Source organism: Odontesthes bonariensis, chromosome 13 (assembly GCF_027942865.1).
Source record: "Odontesthes bonariensis isolate fOdoBon6 chromosome 13, fOdoBon6.hap1, whole genome shotgun sequence".
Classification (NCBI taxonomy): domain Eukaryota; kingdom Metazoa; phylum Chordata; class Actinopteri; order Atheriniformes; family Atherinopsidae; genus Odontesthes; species Odontesthes bonariensis.
The window spans coordinates 24,578,324-24,604,981 of record NC_134518.1 but is presented as its reverse complement, the minus strand read 5'-3'; the positions used below and the strand labels follow the sequence as shown (position 1 = coordinate 24,604,981).

The window sequence follows — 26,658 nt, the reverse complement described above, 5'->3', positions numbered from 1 at the left end:
CATCTAGTGGTCCTGCAGCTGTACTGCAAATTGACACCAGACAGCACCCTTTGTTAAACAGTCTTGTGCTTTCACCATGATACATGACTTAAATTGACTAAGTTTAATATATAAATAATGGCGAATAGAGCGATAAAGCCTTATCTGAATAGTCACAGCATACCGAGCGAACGCGATATGGGTGCAAACATATGACGTAATTTCAGTAGAATGTTTCAAGTATAGATACGGGGTTCTTCACGCAATATGAAAATACTGAAGTTGGATTTATTACGAGGTTAAACTAGTTTGCACAAGCAATATATATATTTGACTACTCTACTTTCAGCCATGAAACAAGTTTTTTCTTATGGGCCGATACAGTTCGCTAACATAGTGGCAGTTGACCCAATCTCCCTCTTTCTAGTGTGATTGGTAGCGCCCATAGTCTGAGAGGCAGCCAAATATTTGTCAAACTAGTAGCGTTCGTTGGCTAGCCAACTAGGGGTTGAGAAATTAAAATACTTTACTAAGTATTTCTTTCTTCAGAGCCGTTTGCGTTTTTGCTAAGAATTTAGTCTACCGTGTTAACAGGATGTCAACTCCAGCAAGACGACGTTTAATGAGAGATTTTAAACGGTAAGTGAAAGGAAAACAACAGAGAAGTAGATTTGCTAACGTTAGCATCCTTAGGCTAGTTTATTAGCGTTAGCTTAAATGACAAACCCAGCTACCAAAGCACCACAAAATAATCGTTTATATAGATGTATAAACGTTTTTATGTATCCTGTACACATGTCGCTGATCCTATCTGGGATTTACAAGATCGTGACTTGTGAGTAATCGACAAGTAACGTTAACGTTACTGTTAGGTCGCTGGCACCGGCGTTAGCCAGGCAGTCGGGAGTTGTAACGTTTAGGTTGTGTAACTTAAAATCGCTGTTCGTTTTAGGTCCTATACCAACATTATTCACTATTGTAAACAATAAAACCGCTAATTATTCAGCCTTTTTGTTAAACTATATGTGTTTTATGTATAAATGATTCTTCGAGACATAGGTGTAACAGGTAATGCTGTTCAAGTCAATGGACTAATGGCCATTGAGACTAAAGGTTTGGTTACATTGGCGTAATACTCAGTGATCAAAAGAGCTCCTATCTTCGGGCCTTGATAGAGCATCACTTAAGACTGAGGATCAGCAGCCATCTGCCATGCAGTCAGTAAACACCTCCAGATACTAAACAGTCAGCCGCGACTCGTGGTTTCTCTACGTATGCTGCAGTTAAACAGTATTGATGGCGCAATGAAGACTCAAACCCGTTTGGTCCATGGTTAAAATCACTCTTTACAATGTTATTTCAACACAAAGAAATAGCTCAACTTCAAGCCTAATAATCCGTTAGGCATGTGGTTGTAATGACCCAGCGGATGAAGACATTGTTCAGTTTCGCTCATATATTACATTCTTCTGGATCTTATTATTTTATAGTAGTAGTCATGCAACAAAATCAAAGCGATAGTTCCTGATTGTTAATGATATTATTTAAGTCATGTTTGCACTGTGCAGATATATACAGCCCAGTTGTAAGTCTTGAATAACTGCTTGGTAGTGGAAAATATGCCCACTTCATCCTGGGTGGGCATATTTTGACATAATTCAATGTGTAACAGTGATGGCTTTTACTAGTCTTGTATACTCTATGTAAAATCAATGTAATTTGTGATATAATTGTTTTTCCCCTCATCCGTCAGGCTGCAAGAGGATCCCCCTGCTGGAGTTAGCGGAGCCCCGTCAGAAAACAATATCATGGTATGGAATGCTGTCATTTTTGGGTAAGTCTATGTGTCAAAAATTACTCTCGACAAGTTGTAGTGATCGTTAATTTTTGGACAGATTAAGTGTATTTAGAGCTATAGTTTGTGTGCTGGTTTTGTGGGTATTTTCGTAGAGAAAATTTTGATTTGCAACCTTTTTGTTACCTCTCTTATAGACCTGAGGGAACACCTTTTGAAGATGGTAAGTCCTCTCAAAATTTCTTTACATATCTAGGTCATTTGTCTTCCAAACACTGTAATAGGATTACTCAAGGATTCATCTGTGATGACACTTTTAAAGTTTTTGGGGGTCCCGGGGTTTATCTGAATTGTTTTATTGTTATTATTGGATTGTAGTTGGTGTTTTAAAAGTGTATTTTGTTGAAGTGTAATGACATTGAACTTCGCACTGACTTCAGAAAGGTAGTTGTATTGATACTGAAATTAGCTTCTTCTGCTCTTTGGCGCAAAATAAACTTTCTAAATACAGTTCTTTGGTGCATTTGTCAACTGTTTCCTCTACTGTTGCTGTTTAACTACAAGTCTGGTTAGCTTTATTTCTGTAATCCATTATATTTAGTTTGTGCATTTCAACTTACTGTGTCATTTCTTACTACTTTCAGGTACCTTCAAACTTACCATTGAATTCACAGAGGAATATCCAAATAAACCTCCAACAGTGCGATTTGTCTCCAAAATGTTTCATCCAAATGGTATGTCATAACAATTTTATTACTAGAGTTAAAGGTTATTTCTTTTTTTTTTATCCCAGAAAATCTGACCAATTGTCTAAAAGCTGTACATTCTGAATGCTCTCCGCAGTGTATGCAGATGGCAGCATATGCTTAGATATACTTCAGAATCGTTGGAGTCCAACCTATGATGTCTCTTCAATCTTAACTTCAATACAGGTAATGTAATAGGCTACTCCTTTTACATAAGCTGATACATTACGCATCGTAAAACGGTTAAATATCAACACAACTTTGTAAACAGGTAGTCATTACATGTATTTTAGACATGTAATGGCTTCACTAGCCTTTACCGACTGTGCTCTGTCATAAAAGTTTATTCGAAACCTAACCCAGTGGTGCTCTCTGTGTATTTAAAGTCTTTACTGGATGAGCCAAACCCAAACAGCCCAGCCAACAGCCAAGCAGCCCAGCTGTACCAGGAAAACAAACGGGAGTATGAGAAGAGGGTTTCTGCTATTGTTGAACAGAGTTGGCGTGACTGTTGACCTTTGTTATCGTTGGAGTTTAAAGTGTCCAGCCCAGAATCAAGAAACCACCGATCAAGAAACCACCAGATCTCATAGAGATTTGATGACACACCTTAAATTCCTTCAGTATATTTGTCCCCTTACTGTTGCTAAGTTTGTATGCTGTTGTGTTGTGGCATTCACTTCTGCCGAATGCTGTTGTTGGGCAATAGCAGATGTTTGTTCAAAGTTAATGTACCTTGTTATACCTGGGTTACTTGCTACGTGCCCCAACAGTTTACTTATTTTTTTCTTAAGGTGACAGTCTTGACTCTTCACTCCTCCACCTATTAATTCATACATCAAGTAAACTGACTGAATGATGTGGTGACAGTTAAGTGGATGTGCTTGCTTTGGTTTGTTGTGCAAATACAGAAAAGAAAGCCGTTCGTCTTTCTTTTTCAGTGGGTCACCCCTTTTTTCCGTTTAATGAAAGCCTTTGAGGGATAGAAAATTAACCTGGCATGGGGCATCCGTCCCTCTGACAAATCAACAGATGCCTTTTGGGGGTCTCTTTTTCTTTTCTCAGCTTTTCTCGTACAGATATGCCTTTTGCTTTTAAAACCTTCTACATACTGGTAAACATGTCCCACTTACAATCCAGAAAGAAGACATTTTGTATCCTTACTGGTAAGTTAAGTTGACTTTAATGTTTCATAATGACAAACATTTATAACCCATCTAGACCAGCAACATATGGGTTTACCTGTCACCATATTTAGAGGGTGCATCAAGTCTTTATGGGTTGAGGCTGTGTGAAAATATTTCTGTGCTATTTTACAATCTTACAACTCAGCTATCATAAAAAAAATCTGACTACACTGTTTAAAATAGGATGTGTCCTTTTTCTTATTATAAAACTTTGCACTGGTAACCCATATAACAAACTGTACATTTTCTTGTAAATAAAATAAATATACATCACTCTTCTGTTGCTTCATTAACTCAAAAATACAAAAACATCCATCTTAAGCTCAGCGCGTTAATGGTAATCAGTTTTAATTTATTCAGTAATTACACCTGTGAAAACAAGCAGACAGGTTAACTGTACGCACAAACAAACAATTGCACACTTAGAGATCACAGTTAAGTTTCCAGGTGAAGATTTTGTCAGCATTGATATGCACAGAATGACCTCCAGGTGCTGCCATAGCAAACAACAGAGTATTGCTGAATACGGACACGTCACTACAGTGAGACTGATATGAGCTTTTAGCTACAGTTGGATGTTAATGCCCCTCTAATCCTTGTCTTTCACGAGTTAACCGTCAACGATATTTCCAAACAAAGAAAAGCTGCATTTTCTGCCAGGTTCATTAAATAGTACAAAAAGCCCAGTTATTTCCTCTTTTGAAAATAAGCGAAATATCCAAAGCGTCGTTGGGACGTGATCCCACAAAGCGCCGACTATGAGCTCAGATGAAGAAAGGCTGGAGACAAATGACAGATTACTCATCCTACAGTCTCCAAATAAAGCTGAAGTACTCGTGGTAAAGGAATGCAAAAACCATAAATTATACCTGATAACGTGTTTGTTTTTTTGTGAATTTGTATAAACACGTACACTTGAGTGTGTGATTTGTTTTCAAGTCCAAGTCAATTAAAACGTCTTTTTATTTTTTTTCCTTCTTTGTCGTGCAGTTTAGTGATAGGCCTGAGGTTTGATAAGCTCATATCGACCCACCTGTCCTTCCTGTAAAAGCTGGCCGATAAGTTGGTCTTTGTGTACTTTCCGACTGACAACGAGGAACCGTTGCCGTCCCTGTCCGTACGACTTGCTCCGTAGGCCGTATTTCTGAGCTATCTGGTGAATCTGCTTGCGTTCATCATTGGTGAGGTCGGTGGAGAACCGAAGGTCGTCCTGGCGGTCTGAACTGGCATAGTTACGGATGATGTCCTCAATGTCACGCTTGCTGAGCTGAGTTCCCGTTTTCTCCGTGTCCATACCCAAACCTTCTCTGGAGAACTGCTCCTTCACTCTGATTGGTTCTGCGATGCCGTCTCCGTCTCGGCCCAGTCCACCACCTTTCCAGCCCATCTTCCGGAGCAGCTGGTTTCCAATGTTGTCTTCTTTGATCTCCTGCCTTGTGGCCTCCTCACCTGAGCGAGCCAGGATCTGAGAACGGGATATGGCATCGTTGTGTCCCTCCTTCCTCAGATTGGATTTCACAACAGCCTGCGTCTGTCTCAAGGTGGCTAAAGCCTCATTTGCTGCAATGTGCTTCACTATTTTCTTTGGCCCGATTCCTGCTGCGACATACTGTCCTTCTAGGTAAACTTCACACCTCCAGCGATGGTCAGGCTGAACTGAGAACTTGTAATCAGCAGTCACTTTATTGAACTGAGCGGTGTCATTAATGATACAGATTGCATTGTCAGAGTTTTCCAAGATTACCAGCTCACTCAGATGTTTCTTTTTGCCAATCTGCTGCCCAAAACTTCCGCTAGACTCTGACTGAGTATTTCCTCTGAAGTATTGGGATTGTTGCTGCTGTTGCTGTCGTCGTGCTTGGTTCAAACGAAGTTTTCTCACTGCCTCTTCAGCTGCCGCGTGTTTGGAGCTTTTTTTAGTCCCCGTCGCCTGTGCTACCAGCTCATCCTGCAGGAAAACACTGCAGAGCCACGAACTGTTGTTGGGTAGCGGATCAAACTTATAGTCTATCTTCATGCGATTAAAAGCCGCGGAGTTGTTCAGTATGCAGATGGCATCATGAGCATTGTCCATTACCACAAATTCAGTCCAGTGTTTATATTTGTCAGGCTCATACTGGCCCTTGGAACTGGGAGTCGGTTTATCTTCTGGGTTCCGGAGTGCAGGTAGAAACGCTGGTGTCGGGTTGTGCATCTGGCACACAACTATATCGTTGACTATTAAGTGTCTATATTTACGCTGCACAACACGAACCTCCACTGGTTTCAGGAAAAGTTTCACAGCCTGTTCAGACGCCCGGTCCCTCGCTCCGTTTTTACTGCCAGAGTATCCAGTGGCAAGATACACACCCTGGCATCTCAGCTCGCAGGCATAGCCGTCTGTTGGTACTTTCCTGTTCTTCGGTAGGTCGGCCTGAGGAATATCCTTCAGGTTGACATATACATACTCAGGGTTGGTTTTGCAGGCCTGGATGCTGCGGCTTAACATGAAATTATAGTTTGGTGAGTCACTTCCCGTCATCAGCACAGGGTCCCTGAAGGCAACAGCCAGTGCATTTGCAACGCTGGCTATTAGCATTTGCTTCTCATCCAAAACTGACTGCGAGACTGGATGAGGCTGTGAAAACCCTGACTGAGACACTTTGGGGCTGCTCCTGCCCGGGCTGTTGTAGACTCTGCTAAATGGCCGGCTCGATGATGGCCTGTCCTGATGACTGTACCCCAAACCCTGACGTCCCGAATCCCAGCCTACCGACCTGCTCTCACACCCGTACCCATTATATCTCTGGGGCTGAGTATATGAGTCTAAATGGTGAGAGGAGCTGTGGGCTTCATACTTGGCTGTGTAGTCCTGCTGCGTTTTTGACATAAAGTTTGAAGATGACCCATGGCCTCCATAACTTAGTCCACTGGTGCTACCTGAAGAAATCTCTCTCTCTCTATCTCTGTGGGAATCCCAAGAGTCACACGGGTATGATGGCACCCGGTCAAAAGCAGGCCGAAGGGAGGAGAAGCCCTGCGCTTTGCTGCTGGTGCTGTGGGAGGAGTACTGCGAGTCCCACTTTCCCGCTCCGTACGACTCACTCCTTCTGCGCTCCTTGTCGTTCTCCTTCTCATCAGTGCAGGTTCCTCCACTGCTTCCACCGCTGACAAAGTGCACAGGCTCAAATCGAGGTCTGGAACCAAATTTTGTCACAGGCATTTTCCTCATGGGCTCGTCTCCTGCAATATCAAAACCTAATATTAGAAAACAAACTAATCAGCTGCAATCTCAGGGGGTTGGTGACTGTGATATGAGCATGTTGACAGCACTGAACAAGCTGAGAATCGGCCAATATTCTATTTTTAATTTAGAAAAGCTTGTTAAAAACTATAAGCCCTCAAATTTGTTTATCATTACACAACCATGCCCTTTTAAAAAATATACATATATTGGTTGTGAGCTTCATCTAATGTAGCTTTCACCAAATAAGTTATTTGCTTGTTTACTTAATGTGTCCAACATAAATATTAATATTTCATGGTACAACGCAAAAAAACAAACAAACATGCCACACAACCTAGATCACTCACTGCCATCAGAAGAAAAAGGTCTCTTTTGTGCTTCAGAACTAGGACTTGGATCAAAAGAGGGCATTTCGCCAGGGTCAGTCCCTTCTGCCATCACCAGCACCGTCCAAATCAAATCCAGGCCATACCTGTTAATGAAACCAAAGATCTGGGTCAGCCTTGTAATACCGATGGATGAGCTATCAAAGCATCTGAACATAATGCCTTAATGCTGCATGCTTTCTTCAGTGGTACCACCTGCCAGCACCAAACAGATGCCGACATACAAAGTATGTGCGCGAATAACACGTTGTCATACACTGCAACATTATCCAATGGTGTGATGATAAAAGCTGTTAAAACATCTGGATTTCGGGCCATCAGTGACGCAGTAGGCCAACAGAGTTCATCTTTCAGAAGTGTGTACAAGCTATTCATCATCTTAAAAGTTCATTTAAGGCGTAATCTTACCTCAAGGTGCAGCCTTTGGTCTTACTTGTTTTTCTGTCATTCAGCTGAACAGAAGACAGTGCACTTTATGCTCCACTGGCTGCATTTATTGTGCTAGCATCTTTTAGCTACCAACCGTTGACAACCCTGTCCAGGCTGCTAGCATTAGCCACCTAGCTTGCAGTGGAGCTAACCTAACTCCAATTCAACAGAGAAAGCCTCGGGTTTTTATATACCCACCAGATGTATCGCGATCTTTGAGGGAACCGACATGCCGGTCTGTGTTTTTAAAAAGGAGTCTGAAACGGACAGACGAAAACGCTGCGCAATCAACACATACACACTAAACTAGCAGGAAGCATCCATTTTCTAGTTCCAGGTTCAATAAAATCATGGCGTCTGATACCGCACTAGCCCAGAATGCTTTGCGGGGGTCAAGTGGCTGTCAAAGCACGAGCCTCTCATTAACATGAACTTTAAATTGATGATTTCTTTTACTGTTTCAATATTTGTGCGACTTAGTTTAATCTATTTATTGTCCTATTCTCTCTCTTTTTTTAGATTACATTGTTTTTACATTATTAACCAATTTGAATCATTTCCTTATAATGTAATAATGGATTACGTGTAATCTGGATTAAATGATAACAGTAATGAATTAAGAAAAATTAAATATTTTTTTAAATAGAAAGTAATAGATAATCAACTTAGATTAGATTACAAAGTATAGTTCAAAGTGGCCATAGTTTAACAGTCAATTATTTTTTATCAAATTTGGATCATATCTGTTAAAAAAAAAAAGGAAAAAGAAAACTCACAAACAGTAAAGTACACATGAATGTTGATGCCAACATCATGTTGTAATTCTGTGTTTATATACATGAAATAGGATACTTTTACTTTTAAACAAATCAAAAATATTTTCCCGTGACAGAAAAAAGTTCAGAGTTTAGAGTTGGAAACGTCATAAACATAGGAACCTGGGGTAGGGGACGTGGCCCCCCCAATATTGGAGACAGGTGCATTTGTCCCACCCAGAAAATTGTTTTATATCTGTCAGGTTCCGATATGTGTCCCCTCCAATGTTAAACTCATTCCTACGCCCTTGCCACATACTGACTCTGTGACGTGGAGATCACCTCTCTGAAAGGCCAGAGCTGTTTGTGGTTTCACTTTTTGTCAACTAAATGTAGTTCTTTATAAGACCGGTTGCAAGTTTGTTGTTGTGATGCAAAATTAACACGAGACCAATCAGAGGCTTTTCTGGTGGTGCTGCATAACAGATACGAGCAGAAACGTTTAAAGTGCTGAAAATCTTTTGGCATTACATTCATCTTGTGGTTAACCACTTATGATATATTGTGGTGTAATCAACAGTTAATCTTTTTTTTTTTTTCTGTTAAACCCTAAAACAGCACATATAAAAAAAAAAAATGTCTCCTTGGGGACATCCTTAAACTTTTTCAGCACAGTTTCAGGATTGATTCCCACTGTCCTGTTGTTTGTGCAGAACTGTGTCTGTTAGGGTGCGAATAGTCCTGTTGTAATCAAACTCATTTCTATCACACGTCCACCAAACTTCAACCTGACAAGAGGTATTATAATCCAGAGTAACTGTCAGTAACTTTAGAATTTAAAGTTCCTCATAACTGCAATTGCAGAAATCAGAGGTAAAATAAAATCTTTAGAGTAAATAGAATAGCATTCCTTTTTGGTGAGGTGATGTGTGGGCACAGAACTCAAAGGACAGTCAAACACAAAGCCAACCCCAGCCTGTTCATCCTGCTGCCGTGTGGCAAACAAATCAGAAACTATCTGCTGTGCCAACTGATTTAGTAGCAGCAACAGTTTCTTAAACCAGGATGCGAAACTCAATGATAAATTATGTTTGACCTGATCATTTTCTGTCTGCATCATAAATGGCTTAATTAGAAAAGGCCTCAGAACATCATCTTACATAGCTTTAAGCTTTATTTCATGAAACTGTATTTTTGTGACATTTTTTATCATTGTGGAAAAGCTGCTTTTAAAAAAAGATGTATTTTGCTGTTATATTTAATCAGTGTTGTAAATCTGAATTTTTTTTATTCTATATAAATACTTCACAATACCAAAACCACTGTTAGCTGAACAGAAGCTTTCAAAAAGAAAGAAAGAAAAAAAAAGATTAAGAAGGGAGAGGTTTGAAAGAACAGTGATGTTACAATGCTGCAAAAGAAAAAACAAAAGTGTCATTTCTTTGCGTCATATTTCTTTTTATTCAAAATGTACATCAATGGAATCAAACTAAAGTAAGATACTGAAGAATTTTGTAGTGTGGGAGAGGTTTTGACTACAAGAGGTGATGACTGATACTAGAAAAATGTATGGCAAACCCTGACAGCAAAATGTCACCTTACACTTAGAATCACGCTCAAAGATTATAGGTAATAAACAACAAATCTCCACTTCAATACACAAAATATATCCTTATAAATTATATAAATGCAAGAGTATTTTTAACACTCTTATCTGGGATTCAGTTCAACTCCATCTTATACTAACATTTGGCAAAATGGGAGCTGAAATCAAAGGACAGAGCAAATATACATGAATCATATGCACCATTTTGAAGAAAACAGCAATGAAGGGGAAGGGACCGCAAAACTGAGTTATTCAGGGAAGCAAAACAAGCAGGTCAAAGATCACAGCAGTAATGAATATAAAATAAAATAAAAAGATGCATGCAACATATAGAATAGGATGCTGACTGTTAAAGCACAGTGAGTCATAAAAGACCATGACATGTGACCTCCATGGTATTCAACAGCGACATGTAAACATGGGAACCATAAAAATTGCTTTGGCTTTTTATATGAATATGACTTTGATTTTATTATGTTTCGAAACTGAAAGCAGCAAAGAAAAAAATAATAAACTTTTCTGCTCATTTTACTGTAAGTCATGATATGGTGCATTAAGTGCTTCTGTCCTCAATGTTTTTAACAGCAAAACCTGATGTTTCTTTATTCGTCAATTGTAATGTGCACTTTGTATTCAGAATCCTTTTAAATAATGAGTGCATAGTGCGGGTTGTATGCATTTTTATTTCAAATAAAGATCAAATAATAATTTCACCCGTGAGTCCCGTATTTATGTGAACCCCGCTTTACAACTTCTATTTACTATGTACATTAAGACACGATAGCAGATTTAAACTGTGCCCGGTTCCCCGACCTGCCTGGGTTGAGAGCTTCATTAAGGAGGGGGGGGTCCAGAAATACCATGCAAGTCCACATGAGGCCATATTCAAAAAAGGGAGTTGCGATGAGGAGAACAAAAGGTTGAAACAGTGAGAAAAAAATTGGAAGAGGTAAAGGGTGCTTAGTTCTTGCTGAAGCTGCAATCCCCTCTTCAGGTGGTCAAGACAGATTAAAAGAAGCTAAAGAGACAAAGAGAAACACAGCCAGCAGTTAGAGAAAATGCTTACATCGAAAGATTCAGAACGATTCTGAGGGAGAGAAAACATTTAGGTTCATGTACAAACAAAGACAGAGTGATACAGTCTCAAATCACAGATAAAACGCATGAGAATATATTGTCCCTCATATAAAACTCCTGAACAGTGAATTAAATCTTGTGGTAAAATTCCACATCGTCATCTCGTCTAACTATAACAAATAAATCACCACATGCTCCTTTCATCTTTGCCATGATGGAAGTGGAAAAAAAGTGTTAGTCACAGCAAAAAGCAAAGGCAACAAATCAAGAATTAGATCACAGAAGTGGAAGTTAAAGCAGCAGAGCAGCACACACATTAACCCAGAATGATAGCAGAGCAGGTAACTATTAACAATTCTGAAGGATGGGGGTCCACAAAGCCTCTGGTCACATTTGAGGTACTCAGTATTCTCTCAGCAAAGCTTGAGGGCTGAGGAGCTACTCAGTGCAGAGCCAGGGATTACTGAAAAGGAAAGTGAGACCACACAGACCAGTGAGCTGAGGATTGGGAGGAGGGAGTGCCTTTTTTATTATTCTATTTTGACCCAGTTATTAAGTGGTTATCAAGTTATTTCAGTTCACAACAATTTTTCTAAAGAGGGCCTTGACACTTAAAAGTGTGACAACACATGCCAGATGCTTCTCAGTATCCAGAAGAGATCACAACTGAAGATTTGGAGGCGTTTGTATTAACAGAGGTGAGCAAAGGGAACCTCCTTAATTTAAAGTAACACTTTCTGGCTAAAATATCTGTCACTGCAAATTCGTCAGCTTCACGGACACCAAGCTTTGTCGCTACTTTACAGCAATATTGGTCGCACACAATGATTCTGGCCACAGCTGCATCGTTTGGTGAAAAAAGTTGGCCTTTATTTTTCTTTAGAGAATTTCCTTTCATGCGTAACACTGATACAAACAACACTGGTCCCTGCAGAACAAAGGACACAATTTTGGTTTGACTTTTAAATGTGCCCTCATAGTAAGTATATATATATATATATATATATATATAAATATATATATATATATATAAAAAAAAAAGGAGCGTTACAATTGCACTGACATTAATATATACTTAGAGAAAAACAAAAACATCACATTTGGGTACAAAACAGGTTTGCACATAACACATGAAGTATGGGAGGAGTGGCACAGAGATTAGGCTCACATCTACTCATGCATCAGGCTAAAGTGAAACAACTTCAGCAAAGGGACTTATGTTAAATCTGACTATTTTATGGAAAGATAAGACCAAGTGTAAACAATGAGACAATAACAAGAGGAACTTTTAATCCCTCAGACTTTTTAATGCACTAAAAAACTATAATTTCTTCATTGAAATGAGGTATTAACAATTGAAAAAAGGTATGTTCATAATGCAGAATTAATATTGGTGGTCTTATCTAGCCGATTGTCGTCTTTGGCTATTTCTATTCTACTGCTGCTTCACATTAAAACCGTCTTTTACTTGAAAGGAAAAATGAGTACATTCACCAAATAGTAAATGACCTAAAATGCCTTTTTTTTCCTCTCCCTACTTTCTTCTCTTTAATCCTCTCCGGGTCCCTCTATGTGATGCATGTTTCTCTTTAGCCTTAAGTAATTTCTGCCCATCACACAAGTAGTCATGTCTGTTAATATTTATAAAAAGCTCACATCATGCAAAGAATCACAAAAAAAACAAAACATGGAATGTATTTTGTAAATTTGTATAAAAAAGGACAAAAGCTGAATGATCGCTTGTACAATAACTCCAACAAGCATCATTCAGAAAAAAAGTGATGTCAAACTGAGAGCAATTGCTGAGCATCTTCCACAGAGCAGGGGGGGGGGGGGGATTATGGGATTTGGGTGCGGGTGAGGGTGAGGAAGGGGTACTGTAAAGGATGATGGGGATGGAAACTCATTCACAGCAGGATGGCCACAAGGGAGCACTTTTTCTACAGGAATCCTTAGCTGGAAATAAGAGAGAAGGGCTGTTATTGCTTTCTGTTGAAGTTCAAACATCACGACACACAGTAATCACATCAGCGACAGCACAACAACATTAGACGGTATTTAGAGGAAAACATGCATTTCAGGCAACTCAAAAGGTCGGAGTGTACATGTGCAGGTGAAAGTACAGCTGTCTACGAGTTTTAAACAATATGTCTGATTATTATTTTCCCCCAAAAGATCCTGTTCTCAGCTATTTTAACAGTCCAAAGATGCTTGAGGAGTCAGCAGATTGAAAGACAGATGTTTTCTTTCACTTCAACTCTTCCCAGTGTTTGGGTCTCAAAGATATCTCTCTATGGGGGGGGGGGTATCATCATATGTCTGAGAGACCAACAAAACATTTCATCTCTACAAACAGAGATGTGCCTTGAGACTGAGCTGTTTGCTGCTCCGGCGTGACCCGTTAGTTTCAGCTCAGCCTTGAATGGCTCTTTGTGTGCATGGCTGGATGGGGAGAAACCACAATAAAGAGGCTGCTGTGGATTTAGGGAGGCAGATGGAGCAGTGTGTGGGGATCTAATAAACTGGTTGATTTAGAAGCTGGCACGGTGATGGTAAATACTGCCAGCTCAAGGATATGATGGACACAGATGTTACTATGAGATACTGCCAGCCTGCAGCACACAACTGTCTGATTTATCCATTTTGCAGACAGTCAGATGTAAATTGACAAATTAAATATGTGAAGTTTAGATTATTTGTAACATCTTTGAAAGGTTTACGTGATTGTGATCATATTCCAACTCAAAGATTCAGAGAAATTGTTATGTCCCAACAAAATGTAAAGTAGAATCATTGAATTTTCACAGTAAAATACTAAGATTTGGGAGCTTTTATCAAGCGCAGCCAACTTGAAATAAAATCACTATTAGTTTGGACATAATAAACATGTTCACTGAATCTATGAACTTCTTAAAAATTCTAATAGTTTTTTTCTCTTGGTGTAGCTCATGATGGGATTCTTACCAGAAAAGGTGCCTCGTGCAGCATGCAGGAAGTGTGGGAGGAGTTAACTGGAAAACATTATGGATGCAACATAGGTGACACATGCACTCACAAGACACACCTACACAAGGAGCATTAACTAATAACTGTATTTCCTGTGGACTGAAAAAATACCTGAAGGTTAAATACGGATAAACAAAAAAAAATTAGCATACAAGTTGGTTATAATCAGTGGCCCAGCAGGCAGAGCTCAAAATGCACCTTATAGAAGAGAAATATCCAAGGCAAAGTTCATAGAGAGAAGAAGTGGCTGTAAAGGGAATTAAAAAAATAAAAAATAAAAAAAAATACAAGGAACCTCTCAGTGCGAGCATCTGCTTCCTTTTCTAACAGGCACATCAGCTTCAACACACAACCAGAAGCTGATTTACAACCTATTACCCAACAGTAGATTACAGACATAGGTGACCTCATCTGGCTGCATTCTGCCTATACGCACGAGAGAAGTCATGAAGACCTGTCTCATATCTCGTGAGTGAATGAAACTATAAAGGATTTGAAGAAGTGATTGTAGTGGTGGAGGCAGCTGTTAAACTGATGGCTGAGGGGAGCTGCATGTGTCCTACAAAACAGCTAAGATAATTACTTCCTTTTCAAGTTAATGCATTTGCACCTTTTAAAAAGGCTGTTTGGAGAGGATCTGACTAAGTGTTGAATGAGCAGCAGTGTCTGCTTGCAGCATGATGGTTTTTGACTGGAATTCACAAACCAGACTCTGCTACCGACAGCTGGCTACCTCCCAACAATTTCGATGAGGACAGCTCGTCAGCTTCATCATTCCCCACTCCTCTCAGCTTCTCTCATTTTTCCACATTGAGTGAGGAATTTTGGTCAGCTCTTTTGGAAATTCTTTCCAACTGTAATCTCAGTTATTATGCAGAGGCTAAACTGCAGCATTCATCGGCATCTCAGAAATAAAGAGAGGTGTGAGTAACAGAGTCTGACAGTGAGGATTTTCTGCAGCATTTTCATCAGCATCAAATTATACAAACCTTGAGGATTATTAATCACTGGTGACAGAGAAGCTGCTGAGCAGTCTGAGATGTTGGGAAGACACAAGCAATCAAGTCTTTAATCAGCACTTTTAAGACTAATTTAGCAAAGAATTGTCAACACTACCCCTTCCCCACGGCTCAGAGCAACCTGGCTTTCCACACTGTCAGACATCCAGATTTGATCTCCTGCACCTGTGGTGTGAGAGTAAACTTTCAGAGGGAAGAGAACAATACTTACTTTTTCCTCTCCTTGTCTCTCTTGAGAGTGGTGGAGCCCCCTGCCTGCTGGGCTTGGTTCTGCAAGAGCTCTGTGGCAGTCTTTTTCTGTTTGAATGTGTTGAGTTCATCATCCAGGGACTTCTTCTTTTCCTCCAGTTTCTTCTTCTCATCCTGGTGGAGCTTCTTCAAACGATCAAACTTCTCATGCAGCTACAGGAAACAGCAACAGCGTTTTAATCAAGACAGGAGCAGAAACGTGCTTCATAAAAAGACCAGTGTTGCACCTGATGTTTACCTCCTTCTCAGCCTCTTTGAGCTCAGATTCCTTCTCTTTAACTCTTTGGACAAACATTTGCCTCATTTCCTCTTCCTTCTTCTGCAGTTCACCCATGAACTCGTTCCGCTTTGCCTCGTATGTCTCTTGCAGACTGGTGCGAGAAAAAAAGAAAACACGAGAGGCCGTTGTTGGCAGCAGGCAAGAAGAAAGTCATCAAAGATTCGGGATGAAAAAAGCCGCCTCGAGTCTATTACCTGAAGGGCTTGCTGTCAGGGTCAGTATCCTTAAAGCCCATCTCTTCAAGTTTACAACGGCGGTAGAGCTCATAGTGCCGTGTATGGGTCTGTTCTCGCAGGTCCTCCATATTCACTCTGATTAGCATTTCTCGGAGTTTGACGAAATCGCAGTGATTTTCATTTTCAACTGTGAGAGACACACATGAGAGTGACACCTGAATGTTTTACCAAACACAACAGACAGATTCCTGTTCACTACGTCTTAAATAAATCGCACTAAGAGATGCATTCCTTCAAACAGAGTGTTCATGGCCTGTAGTTTCTCCTATTGATTGTGTTACTGGACTGAACTGAGCTTCACGCCTCTACAGACCATGTGACATCATGTGAGTACACATGCAGTCGGTCCAGGGTAAACAGACCACATGTGTGCTAAAGCCTCTGATCAGAAATATCATGCAGCAGAGACCGTATTCATCAGGACAGGGATCCACTTTTCATTGTTTAATCCAGCTGTCTGAAGTTAAAATAACCTTTTAATGTAAAATAACACTTATTATACTGCTGCCATCAATTAAAGCGACTCTGGCTGACTCCAATGAGGGTTCAGCTGTTCTTGTGGAAAAATCTCAACTTAAACTCATGGTTCGCCAAAATCTAAAATCATGTTGTCGTTGATGGGTGCAGATGGGTGCAGATTAGGAGTGAAAGGGAGAATATCAAAGGGCAATGGAGAAAATGCGCCACAACAATGATGCTACCAAGAGCAGGACATCCTTCCAGAACTGATGAGAAGACAAGAAAAAGGTTGGACAGGGAGATTTAGAGCAACATTACAGGAGGAGCAGGACTTCCTGTTAGGTGGTGCTGGCTCAGCACACATAAAAACAACCTCTTGTATTCTTTGCATGTCTGGGCTGAGGGGTAGGGGAGCGAGACTAAAGCTTTTTCTCAAGAAGAAAAATAATTAACCTGGGAAAACTTTGGAACAAGAAACACAGTCTCCAAAAATCAGATGGAAAATCTATTATTGTTCATGAAACCGAAGATGAAGACGTGGGATTGTTAAGTCAAGATACGCCAAGGTAAAGGCCCAGATTTGTTCTCAAAAAGACTGTCGGCTGCTGTAATAAAACTATAAAGGGCCGTACAAACTTCTGAAAACAGTTGGAGGTTTCTCATTTCTCTCCTATAGAAGATACTTTTTTTCTCACCTTTGCGGAGCCGGCAATTTCATAATTAAATTTGGGAGAAATTCCGACATGATTTGCCTGAGTTTCAGCATGCCGACAACCCTAAAATGTACCACTTCAACAAAAGGTGAGTAGATGGTATGTGCTGGACAGGTCACCAACTGAAAACCTAAATATACATATGAATCTGCAGACATGATAATACCCACATGTATGAGGCTGAAACATACAAGCAGCTTGAGAACAAATCATTGCAACTCCAACAGTGCCACACATCTCTGATAACCCTTATGAAATAAAAGTATTGATGCTGGAGTCTATTTACAATACATTAAACACCCTGCATTATAGATTGGTCTTGAAAAATCAATAACAAATCAATTGAAACACCATTAGTGACATAAAAAAAATTGTCATACAAATAGCTTCTGCTTCTCTGAGATACAATATAATAATAGAGGGGGATCCTGGAGCTAAATTAGGTTACATAACCACTAATGAACTAGTTTATGGCAGCGTTAGAGAGGAGGAGAAACATGGAAGGAGTTGGTACAGCAGCTCTGTCAAAAGGGAGCATGCTCCCATTTCCTGTGCAGGATGTAACCCTGGCTTACCCTGAACTGTCCCCCAGGGGTACTGCCGGGCCTTTACCATCTTATTCCCAATCTTCACTTCCTCTGTGCTCCCAACCACGGCAAAAGGCAAATGGCTCTGTGAAGCAGAGGGGAAAATACTTTAAAGTGTATCGACAAATATGCCTGAATCTGCAGATTCTCATGTTCCAACAGCTAAAAGTAAACAAAAGGTTGTTTGACTGAACAAGAGCAGAGAGCTAACAGTGTAACACAGTCCGTTAGGAAGAGTTAGGGCATTTCCACAGATCAGGGTTAATAAACAACTAAGATAGCCTTGACTCATGTCTCAATGGACACAGGCTCGTCCCCACAGCGCTGAGTTGCTGCAGCCTGAGCTGACTGATTGCGCTACTCTGTGGGGCGGCTTCCAGATCATCTGAGCAGACGTAACGATGCCAGTCCTCACTCACATGACATGTAGTTATGCAGATGGAAATAATGGAAACTGTTGTGTAGACCTTATCTCTGCTATGAGTTAGGGAGCATATGGTTTGTAAATACAGCAATGATATACAGTAGATGGAAAAATAGCTGACAGCCTTACATTCATGGTGGAGTTGATCTCTGCAACGGACTCGTCATCAGTGGGGAACTGGTAGATCTGGACCCCGTTGCTAACCAGCTCACTGGTGATTTTGATTTTGAACTTGGCCAGTTCGCTCTTGGAGATGGCATCTGACTTGGCAATGATTGGGATAATATTGACCTGCAGTTGAGAAATGAGCCAAAACTTAATGCAGGATGACAAAATTGAAGGTGGAACAACCGTGTTAGAAATGCAGCTAAATATAGAGCAGCGTCAAGCTCTCTTTCAAAGGATCCAGCTCCACTTCTGGAGTCCAAATTTAGAGAAGAACTGAAGGGATAAAAAAAAACATTACAAATAAAACAACTCGAATAACAGAGGTTTAGTAACAGACTAAAATTTACCTTTTTCTTTCATAATGCTTCCAATCACTGGCTGCCAAAGACTGTTGTTGTAATCAAGAACGATTACCAAAAGAAAATAGTATTAAACTTCCTTTTCTGTCTGCATCATTTGAACACCACGCAGCACATCTCTGAAGCTCCAAGATGACGGCCAATCAGGCCTTTAGATGTTGTAGTTAACTGCACTTTCATAACTAAAGGGAGAAAAATAGTGAAATGCAAAGACAGCAGCAGGCTTCGATCTCCTGCTCCACAGTCAAATTGCACCATTAACCTTTCTGCTATTAAAGTTATCCAAACGGAGACGGCTAGATGGAGTTAAGAAGGTGGGAAAAAACAGGAAGCATGCACTTACGACAGGCTGGTAGAAAATGAGAATTTCACTCCCACACAACGTTTTTCACAGTTTCTCCCTCACGGCACCAAACTATTTGTTCTCGAAATCTAGGCCTATGTGTTTATTAGCAATGCATTCTTTAGGTCATGTGAACAAAAATACCTCAGTGCATCCTTAAGTCTTGTGAGGAGTCAGGGCCTTGCTTAAGGGTCCTCCAGCAGAGCACCATTTGAACCCCCACCCACCCACAAATTGAAAGTCTAAACAGAGGAAGCTCTGCTCGAGATCACGCTGCTGTGAGTCCTGGCTGAAGGACACAGCTGCTCTGGCAAACATTAAGCGGGCTCTTTGTACAAAAGCAAGGAGGTCCATGCAAATAAGATAGAGAGGACAGGACCGCACAAAACCCAGGCAGCAGTCACTGAGCAGACGGCATTTCACAGATGACCGACACAGACGCAGAAACCGAGCCAACTTACACCCAGGCAAACGGCCCAAAAAAGATTTATGACCCATGACTTGAGTAGACAGATTAAATACTTCCAACGGCCCTGAAAGGCCAAAACACTTACAAGCACTACACAACAATGACTATGTGAGTTTCAACTGCCCCACTCTGTCAAAATAGCTGATATCAGTTCGACTAATGAAGAAAAGCTCACCTTGCTATCAAGTTTTTTCATGGTCACCAGGTCCAGGGATTTGAGCGAGTGTCCTGTTGGAGCGATGAAGTACAGGCATGCGTGGATGCGGGTATCGTGGTAGCTGTGTAGCGTGCGCTTGATTTTCAACTCTTCTTGTAGATATGCTTCAAACTGGGCATCAATGAACTCCACGATGGATTTGTAGCTGGAAAACAGGAGGCGCAAGGAACCAAGTTAAGCATTTCCTTCTTTTGTCAGTTCGGTTCTTTCTGAACACAGGTCATGGTTAGAAAGACAACACAGTCTTTGAGTAATTTAGGGCGACAACCAACAATCGCTCACACTCCAATAATCTACAAATTCTTGGGAGTAATTAACAGGTCGTTGTTGCGAATTCATTTTCACGACATGACCGACAAACTGCGTCCTTAATAGATTGAGCCTCATCTCGCCAACTCATCCATAACTAAAATTTGAGTTTATATAAAAGACAGAATTGTCTCGGGGTGACAGTCTTCCGAAATAAAAATAAAACAACACTTCCTGGGGGGTAATTATGCTCAGCTGGGCATTTGACATGAATAAAAAGATGACCTCATATAAACCGCAAATAAAAAATAAAAAAACAGAATGGAAAAATTGGGCGCTAGGTATCAATAATTTGCCTTTAATATGCTGACATTAATAATAATAATCATGTTTAACATACCGTATTGTCAATCATAACTCATTCAATATATATCATTACAATTCTCCCACTTCATGACAAGGATTTGTCACTTTGCCACATTTTTGAGCAACGTCCAGTAAAACATTGCTCATCTTTAACCAAACAAGTTCCCAGAATCTATCATCAATGTTAGTGTTTCTGGGGTGAGTTCTTGGGACTCCATTCCAAGTCCTATAATAATCTGAGAAGGCCCAGTTACCAAATATTTGAGTTTTTAATCTATAAATCACCATCTACAAACCCGGATGTGGAACAAGAAATGGACATAACGGTAAGACTTTGGCCTCACGCCTCGAACTTGTGGTCGTGCTATAGATACTTTCCCTGTGGCAGTTTAAATGACTATGAGCATGTTCCGTGGTATTTCTTCTGGAATTTACTATTCAAACAGTGCAAAGCTGGGAAATTACCACAGCATTCACATGAGATCATCCTCTCCCTGAACTTACATCAAGAGCAAAGTTAGCAATCTCCATCTGGAGTCAAAGCTTGGTAACAAAATCTTGTGGGCGTTTATAGCAGCTACAGTTCCTGACAGACCTCGGGGCTGTGATATCCTTCTAAAGCCAGGTTGGAAATCACCTATATCTGATCTTGTGTTGAAAGCTTGTAGTACAAAACTGCTGAAAAAACTGCTCGAGAGGGAGATTTGATTCCTCATACTCGTGAATAAGAATCAAGTCTGAATGACACCTGAGGGGCAAAAAGGCTTCAAGCGCGCAGAGAGTTATTGTACTTTCTGGTATGCACGTGATCAAGTGTGGATTTCTGATGACAAGATGAATTATTGCTATCAAAGAGCAGGCTCTATCAAAGACACCTGCCCGTTGGGATCAGATGTGACAGCTAGACAGACTCCTTTACCTGTCTTCTTTATTAATCTGGTCCCCGAAGCCCACTGTGTTGACGACAGTGAGTTTAAGGCGCACGTTACTCTCCTGGAGCTCATAGGTGTTGGACTTCAGTGTGACTCCTGGCTGGTTGTGCTGGGTGGGCTCACCCTCAAACTTGGTGTTGAACAGTGTGTCCATAAGAGTGGACTTCCCAAGACCCGTTTCACCTACACACACACAGAAAAAAAGGCATAATGTTACTGGGGTTTTGATTCACTATTACAGGATTTAAATGACACTTTACTGGTATTATATCCTGCTCTTCCAAAAAAAATCCAATTAAATTTGATAATTTTTCCTCTGACACTTTAATTTACAACAAGTTCACAAAACTCAAAACAGAAAGCAAAATTGGATCCAATGAAGTGAGCATTTATCAGAAGACGTGCTGAAATCAGTTGCTCTATGTCACAACAACAGCAAAGGTAGCAAACAGGTGATGTTCTCTGACATCCATTAAGATTAAGATCAGATTTATTGTCATGCATACATACACAAAATTTGTCCTCTGCTTTTAACCCAGGTTGGCACCTGTTGCTCATGCACAGGGTCACACACTCAGAGACACACACCACTACCATACACTGGAGCAGTGGGCAGCCATTCACAGCGCCCGGGGGTACAGTGCCTTGCTCAAGGGTACCTCGGCCATGACAAGGAGGTGGACTGACACCACTCCAGCTGTCAGTTTCACCAATCTTTTTGAGTGGCGAGAGTGGGAATCGAACCTTCCGGTTATTGGACGACCGACGCTAACCACTTAGCCACAGCCGCCCCGTAACATTAACTGTTAGATGACTCCTTCATAATAAAAACAATTTAAAAAGTCATTTTTATTCATCACAGCTAGTCTTAAAGTGTGTATTGGTCTGTTTTTAGAAGACCCTTTGTGATGCTCCAAAATGTCCCCGTTTCTCTCAAAAAGCGTACAGACTAAAAAAAAGGTGTTGTTGCTCGTTTCGGAGCATTGAGAAGGTCACTACAGAGACGTCTCCCACTTATGGTACTTTGAAATCTGAAGACCAACTGGAAATGACATGACTGGCTTGAGTGATGAGTTGAGAAAACTTGAGAAAAATCATCAGTAAGATCACAAAAAAGCTGCAGTATCCATCGTCTTTGAGCCATTATTCTCAACACCTTTGCTTCCTCCTGGAGGGCTGATAGCACAACCAAATGATTTCTAAATAAAGCTCACGTGCCTTTGCCAAGAGTATTGCTTCTGCTTGTGTGAAAGTGAAACACCGCCTGTATTTATTTAGAGTTTGCAGCTGAATCTTTGCCTCTGTACTTCGAATGGACAGTTTACATGTGTAAGATTCCTCCTGGTGCTCGGGTTTCCTCACACAATCAAAAGACGTGAGTGTTTGTTGGTGATTAAAAATTGGACTCTGGGACAAGTGTTACGATGAATGGTTGTCTGTCTTCCTTTGTGAGAACTGGCTACATGTCCACGGTTTACTCTCGCCCCATAACAGCTGGGATACGCTTCAGTGCCTGCAACCTTCTACTAGATAAAGCAGATACAGATGATGATGGATGGACTGATGCTCTAAAGTTTCACTGGAGAGTTTAAATTGTATGCTGTAAAAGCTTCAAATGAAGTAACAATTAAACTAGTTGTTTATACGATCGAATTAAAAAAATAAAAATACTGTATTGTTGGCCTTTTTCACACCTGTACCAAATATACATGATCTACTGTTGAGAAATCTTCTGCTTGGAGTAATTTAAAAACCGTAAAAATGTTCACAAGAAATTTCCTAAACAGGAAATCTTTTAATAATATTCATACATAACTGTCCCAATCATGTTTATTCACTTGTTTAAAACTAGTTGGGTGAAGTGTTTCCACATCGACTTAATAGAGCTGACTGAAATGACAGAAATGAGATCGTTTTAATGCCATCATCTCCTTGCATGTCTGTCCAATATAAGCACAAAACGTTGAAAAGGTTGAACTTTCTTGAAATGAAAACTAATATTGTCCTCCGCTTTCTAACTGGTGCTTTCACTGAACTGGAGCAACAATGATCTAGCATCACTGCCGGTCATCTGACCTGCAAAACATCAAGCATAAATACAAATGTTCATCAGATTTAATTTAACTAAGCTTAAACCAAGATTATCTGATGGTTTTAGGGACAAGCTTTTTTTTATACTATTTCTATAGTGCTGGTTAGCTGTGCACATTACGTTTAAGGCTCTGTGATTGAGGAAGTATACTGCACTTCCTATGGTTTATTATTTTACATATTTCATCTATTGTTGTAGCCAGTGGGAGAGCGAGAGTGAGGAAGAGGTTGTGAGGGGGGATGGTTGCACATGAATTGTGAACTTCGATGAATTTTTCCCCCCTGAATGTTTGTGTATGTAGGGACACCGCTTAAGAAAGTGGAATTTGGCTAAAATGAATAAGAGGAGTTTTTAAAAAAGAAAGCAGAGAGTGAACATTTGCATACGGATGGGTACATCTCATTTTTATAAGCACTGGATGGAACTATAATGACATCTTGAGCTCTGTATAAAAATAAAAAATAAATAATAATATTAAAAAACATAAGTATTCTCAAATAAAAATCAGAGTAACACAGATTTCTACTGCTCTATTGATATTTCATGTACCCCTGACTGAAAAAGATGCTGAATCTGATTGCATTTTCTTTAGCAGGATGCTAATTGTAAACTGCGTGTATGTGCCCATTACTTGATGAACATGAGACAGACAAACAGGAAATCATTGCTCGCTGCCGCATAAATGTCCCAGGCTTGTGTCGGGTATTCAAAATAACGTAAAATTAGAATTTCACAACCACCTGTGGACACATCTGAGTTTCCTGTTACAACTGAGAGCATTGAACTCAAGAAAACCGAAACTGACAGCGGCAGAGGATCCTGTAAGCAATTGAAACAGCTAACTGTTTGTTTCTTGAGGAAAAGCTTTATCGAATCAGATACACTGCCTTTAGGCCTGAGGATAGAGAGAGGACATGCGTGCTGATGCTTGTTAGACTCACCAACACAGAGGATGTTGAAGCAGAAACCATGGTTGACAGACTTGTTGACCAGCTGGTCAGGCATACTATCAAAGCCAACATGTCCTGAGAGAGGCACAGCACGAGCTCCTTCACCCTAAAAATGAAAAGAAATCAACATAAAGCATCAGTTAAACACCTATCAATCTTGTTAAAGGCACTGAACTCTTCACGTCCTTAAACATGTTCCCAATTCTCTTCAACACGCGAAAAAAATGCACATCTATATAATCGTTGACCTGCAAAGAAGCCATGATATTATCAAATAACACCCACATTATATTGTTTCCCCCCCATATCTTATCTTGTACGTGACCAAAACTTAATTCAGGTGAAGTCTCATTCACTTCCTGTTCTCTCAGATGCAGATTTCTTCCGTGGTTCGAGACAGTTTAAAACCACAGTGCAGAAACACGATTTGCTGCGTACGTCAAAATGATTGTAATGTAAACGAAAAGCTGCGATAATAAAGTCATAATAGGAAAAATGTATTTTAAATTAAAGATATTTTTCATTTTCATGAACTGCTCTTTGTCACTTCAACTTTTGTAGGCCGACTCTACTTCCGTCACATTACTATAACACTAAATACTAAATTGTTAAAGCATTGCAGTTACATGTGTGGGGGCGTTCGGCTGGTAGTGAGCATCTTGATCGCTCTTGGTCTCATTTTTGCAGCCTACATCCATATTATGAGCTGCAGGGAAGCAAAGAATTTGTATCATATGCCAAAAGCATGAGCTTTCCAACAGCTAAACCTAAGACAACCTGCAATTATGTGGCTGGACATAACGCAGTGTTGTTGTCCAATGTGGCAAAAGCTTTGAGGAAAAAAATAGTCTGTCTGAGGGTGAATTTAAAATAACCAGGCAAGCTGATGGTACTGAACACTTGTGGATTATTTGGATGGTTGAAAGTGGGTTTAAACAGCTGAGGGAGTGTTTGGAAAACAGAGGGTAATGCAGTTGGACAAACAGTATATATTGTTCAACAGCAAGTGTAACATTCCTGAAATCTTCCCTGCTTTTTATGACACTAGCAGCCATGTAGCACACAGCCTGTTTCATTCATTTGGCACAAAGGGATATCAAACAGCACAACCTTGCTATTCTAAGCACTCCCTCTAGGCTAATTGGCTTCTATTTTCCTTTAAAAAAAAAAAAAAACAGGCCATGTTAGCGCACCCTTTATTAGTTCTATGCTTTCATAGCTATAACCAGCTGGACTCTCTTTTACCCACATTTTGTATGCAACCACGACAACGCCCGCGTGAAACTTAACGGGACTTGGATGAAAAAACATAACGGAAATGAGCACCGAAGCTTTGCTGAAATGGGGGCGGTGAAAATGAATGGCCTACCGATGGCTATATGCTGTTTTGCTATTTTAACGATAGACTACGTCGCTAAATTTAGGATACTATACTCTACATGACGCCATTTGGTTCACAAGATAATTTAGCTAACAATAGCAGCACAGGAAACCTGAAGGCGTTGCAGGAAAACGAAAAATGCTGGAGCGAAAATACACTAACAAAAAGACACAAATGAAAAATAACTTCATTCAAAATAGTCTGTTTAAGAGGATTGTGAAGGGCACGGTTAGATTTATATTAACTATGACTAAAATGAAAATAGTTTAGCCGTGCTACATTTAATTTTGGATGGGATGGCGATAGAAAGGCACCAAAAACGGTTGATGGCTGGCCAAGTCTACCTCAAATTTTACCCCCTTACGATGGCATAAATGGGTTTAATGCATATCGAAAATGTAAGATGAGAGTGATAAAAGCATCCCAGAATGAAACAGGCTACTTACGGCTTGTCTCGCTATCTCAGTTGACGCCATGGTTCTTGCTGCTAGCCGGAGGACGAACCCTCAACTACTCTGTGTTTAGCAAAGGAAGCTGCAGCGTTAACGGTACACCGAAAGATGGCCCGCTCGGGATGTACCACTTAATCGAGGCGTTTCGGATAATATATACATGAACAAATCGTGCTCTATTTTATTTAAATCAACGTTACTTTAAATAAAGCATATATTTGTATTCTGTTTTGATAAAATGTCCAACCAATAATTATGACTGAATTAGAAGCACCCACTGAATTCCCCCACAGGATGCCTTCATGGTTGCGTCCAATGGGAATGGTAGTAAACCGCAGTCAGTGAATTTGAGGGAAACAGTCATAAATACACATATAGGATATCTGGACAAACAAAGTGGGGCTGGCAGTAGCAACTAACACAATGAACCGTTAGCGTAAATAATACAGATATTTCACACTTAATTTATAAAAAAATACTGGTCAATCAATTGTGTATGTTTTAGCCGTGTGTGCTGCTTT

General features: G+C 40.2%; 3 protein-coding genes across 7 annotated transcripts; 1 reads left to right on the top strand and 2 right to left on the bottom strand.

Annotated features, from left to right (window-relative positions):
• Positions 1–436: 436 nt before the first annotated feature.
• ube2a (ubiquitin-conjugating enzyme E2A (RAD6 homolog)) lies at positions 437–3,980 on the top strand. The gene is made up of 6 exons (XM_075481750.1): positions 437–618; positions 1,733–1,813; positions 1,972–1,997; positions 2,419–2,508; positions 2,618–2,706; positions 2,907–3,980. The coding sequence occupies exons 1-6, from the start codon at positions 575–577 to the stop codon at positions 3,033–3,035; spliced, it is 459 nt and encodes a 152-aa protein (XP_075337865.1). The 5' UTR covers positions 437–574; the 3' UTR covers positions 3,036–3,980.
• A 58-nt stretch (positions 3,981–4,038) lies between these two features.
• nkrf (NFKB repressing factor) lies at positions 4,039–8,110 on the bottom strand. Of its 2 annotated transcripts, none has more exons than XM_075481748.1 (3): positions 7,728–8,110; positions 7,281–7,405; positions 4,039–6,929 (listed from the first exon to the last, which is right to left on the bottom strand). In XM_075481748.1, exons 2-3 carry the CDS (start codon positions 7,369–7,371, stop codon positions 4,699–4,701), a joined length of 2,322 nt encoding a protein of 773 aa, XP_075337863.1. In that variant the 5' UTR covers positions 7,372–7,405; positions 7,728–8,110; the 3' UTR covers positions 4,039–4,698. The 2 variants fall into 2 exon arrangements, with proteins under 2 accessions (XP_075337863.1, XP_075337864.1); XM_075481749.1 differs by having other exon boundaries at positions 7,947–8,110.
• A 1,830-nt stretch (positions 8,111–9,940) lies between these two features.
• septin6 (septin 6) lies at positions 9,941–26,227 on the bottom strand. 4 transcript variants are annotated; one of them, XM_075481746.1, is made up of 11 exons: positions 26,132–26,227; positions 24,296–24,410; positions 21,250–21,445; positions 19,674–19,860; positions 18,289–18,450; positions 17,724–17,820; positions 15,935–16,103; positions 15,699–15,831; positions 15,423–15,613; positions 14,151–14,197; positions 12,032–13,142 (listed from the first exon to the last, which is right to left on the bottom strand). In XM_075481746.1, the coding sequence occupies exons 1-10, from the start codon at positions 26,159–26,161 to the stop codon at positions 14,194–14,196; spliced, it is 1,284 nt and encodes a 427-aa protein (XP_075337861.1). In that variant the 5' UTR covers positions 26,162–26,227; the 3' UTR covers positions 12,032–13,142; positions 14,151–14,193. The 4 variants fall into 4 exon arrangements, with proteins under 4 accessions (XP_075337859.1, XP_075337860.1, XP_075337861.1 ...); XM_075481744.1 differs by lacking the exons at positions 12,032–13,142; positions 14,151–14,197 and adding an exon at positions 9,941–11,649; XM_075481745.1 differs by lacking the exons at positions 12,032–13,142; positions 14,151–14,197 and adding an exon at positions 9,941–11,127.
• Positions 26,228–26,658: the final 431 nt, after the last annotated feature.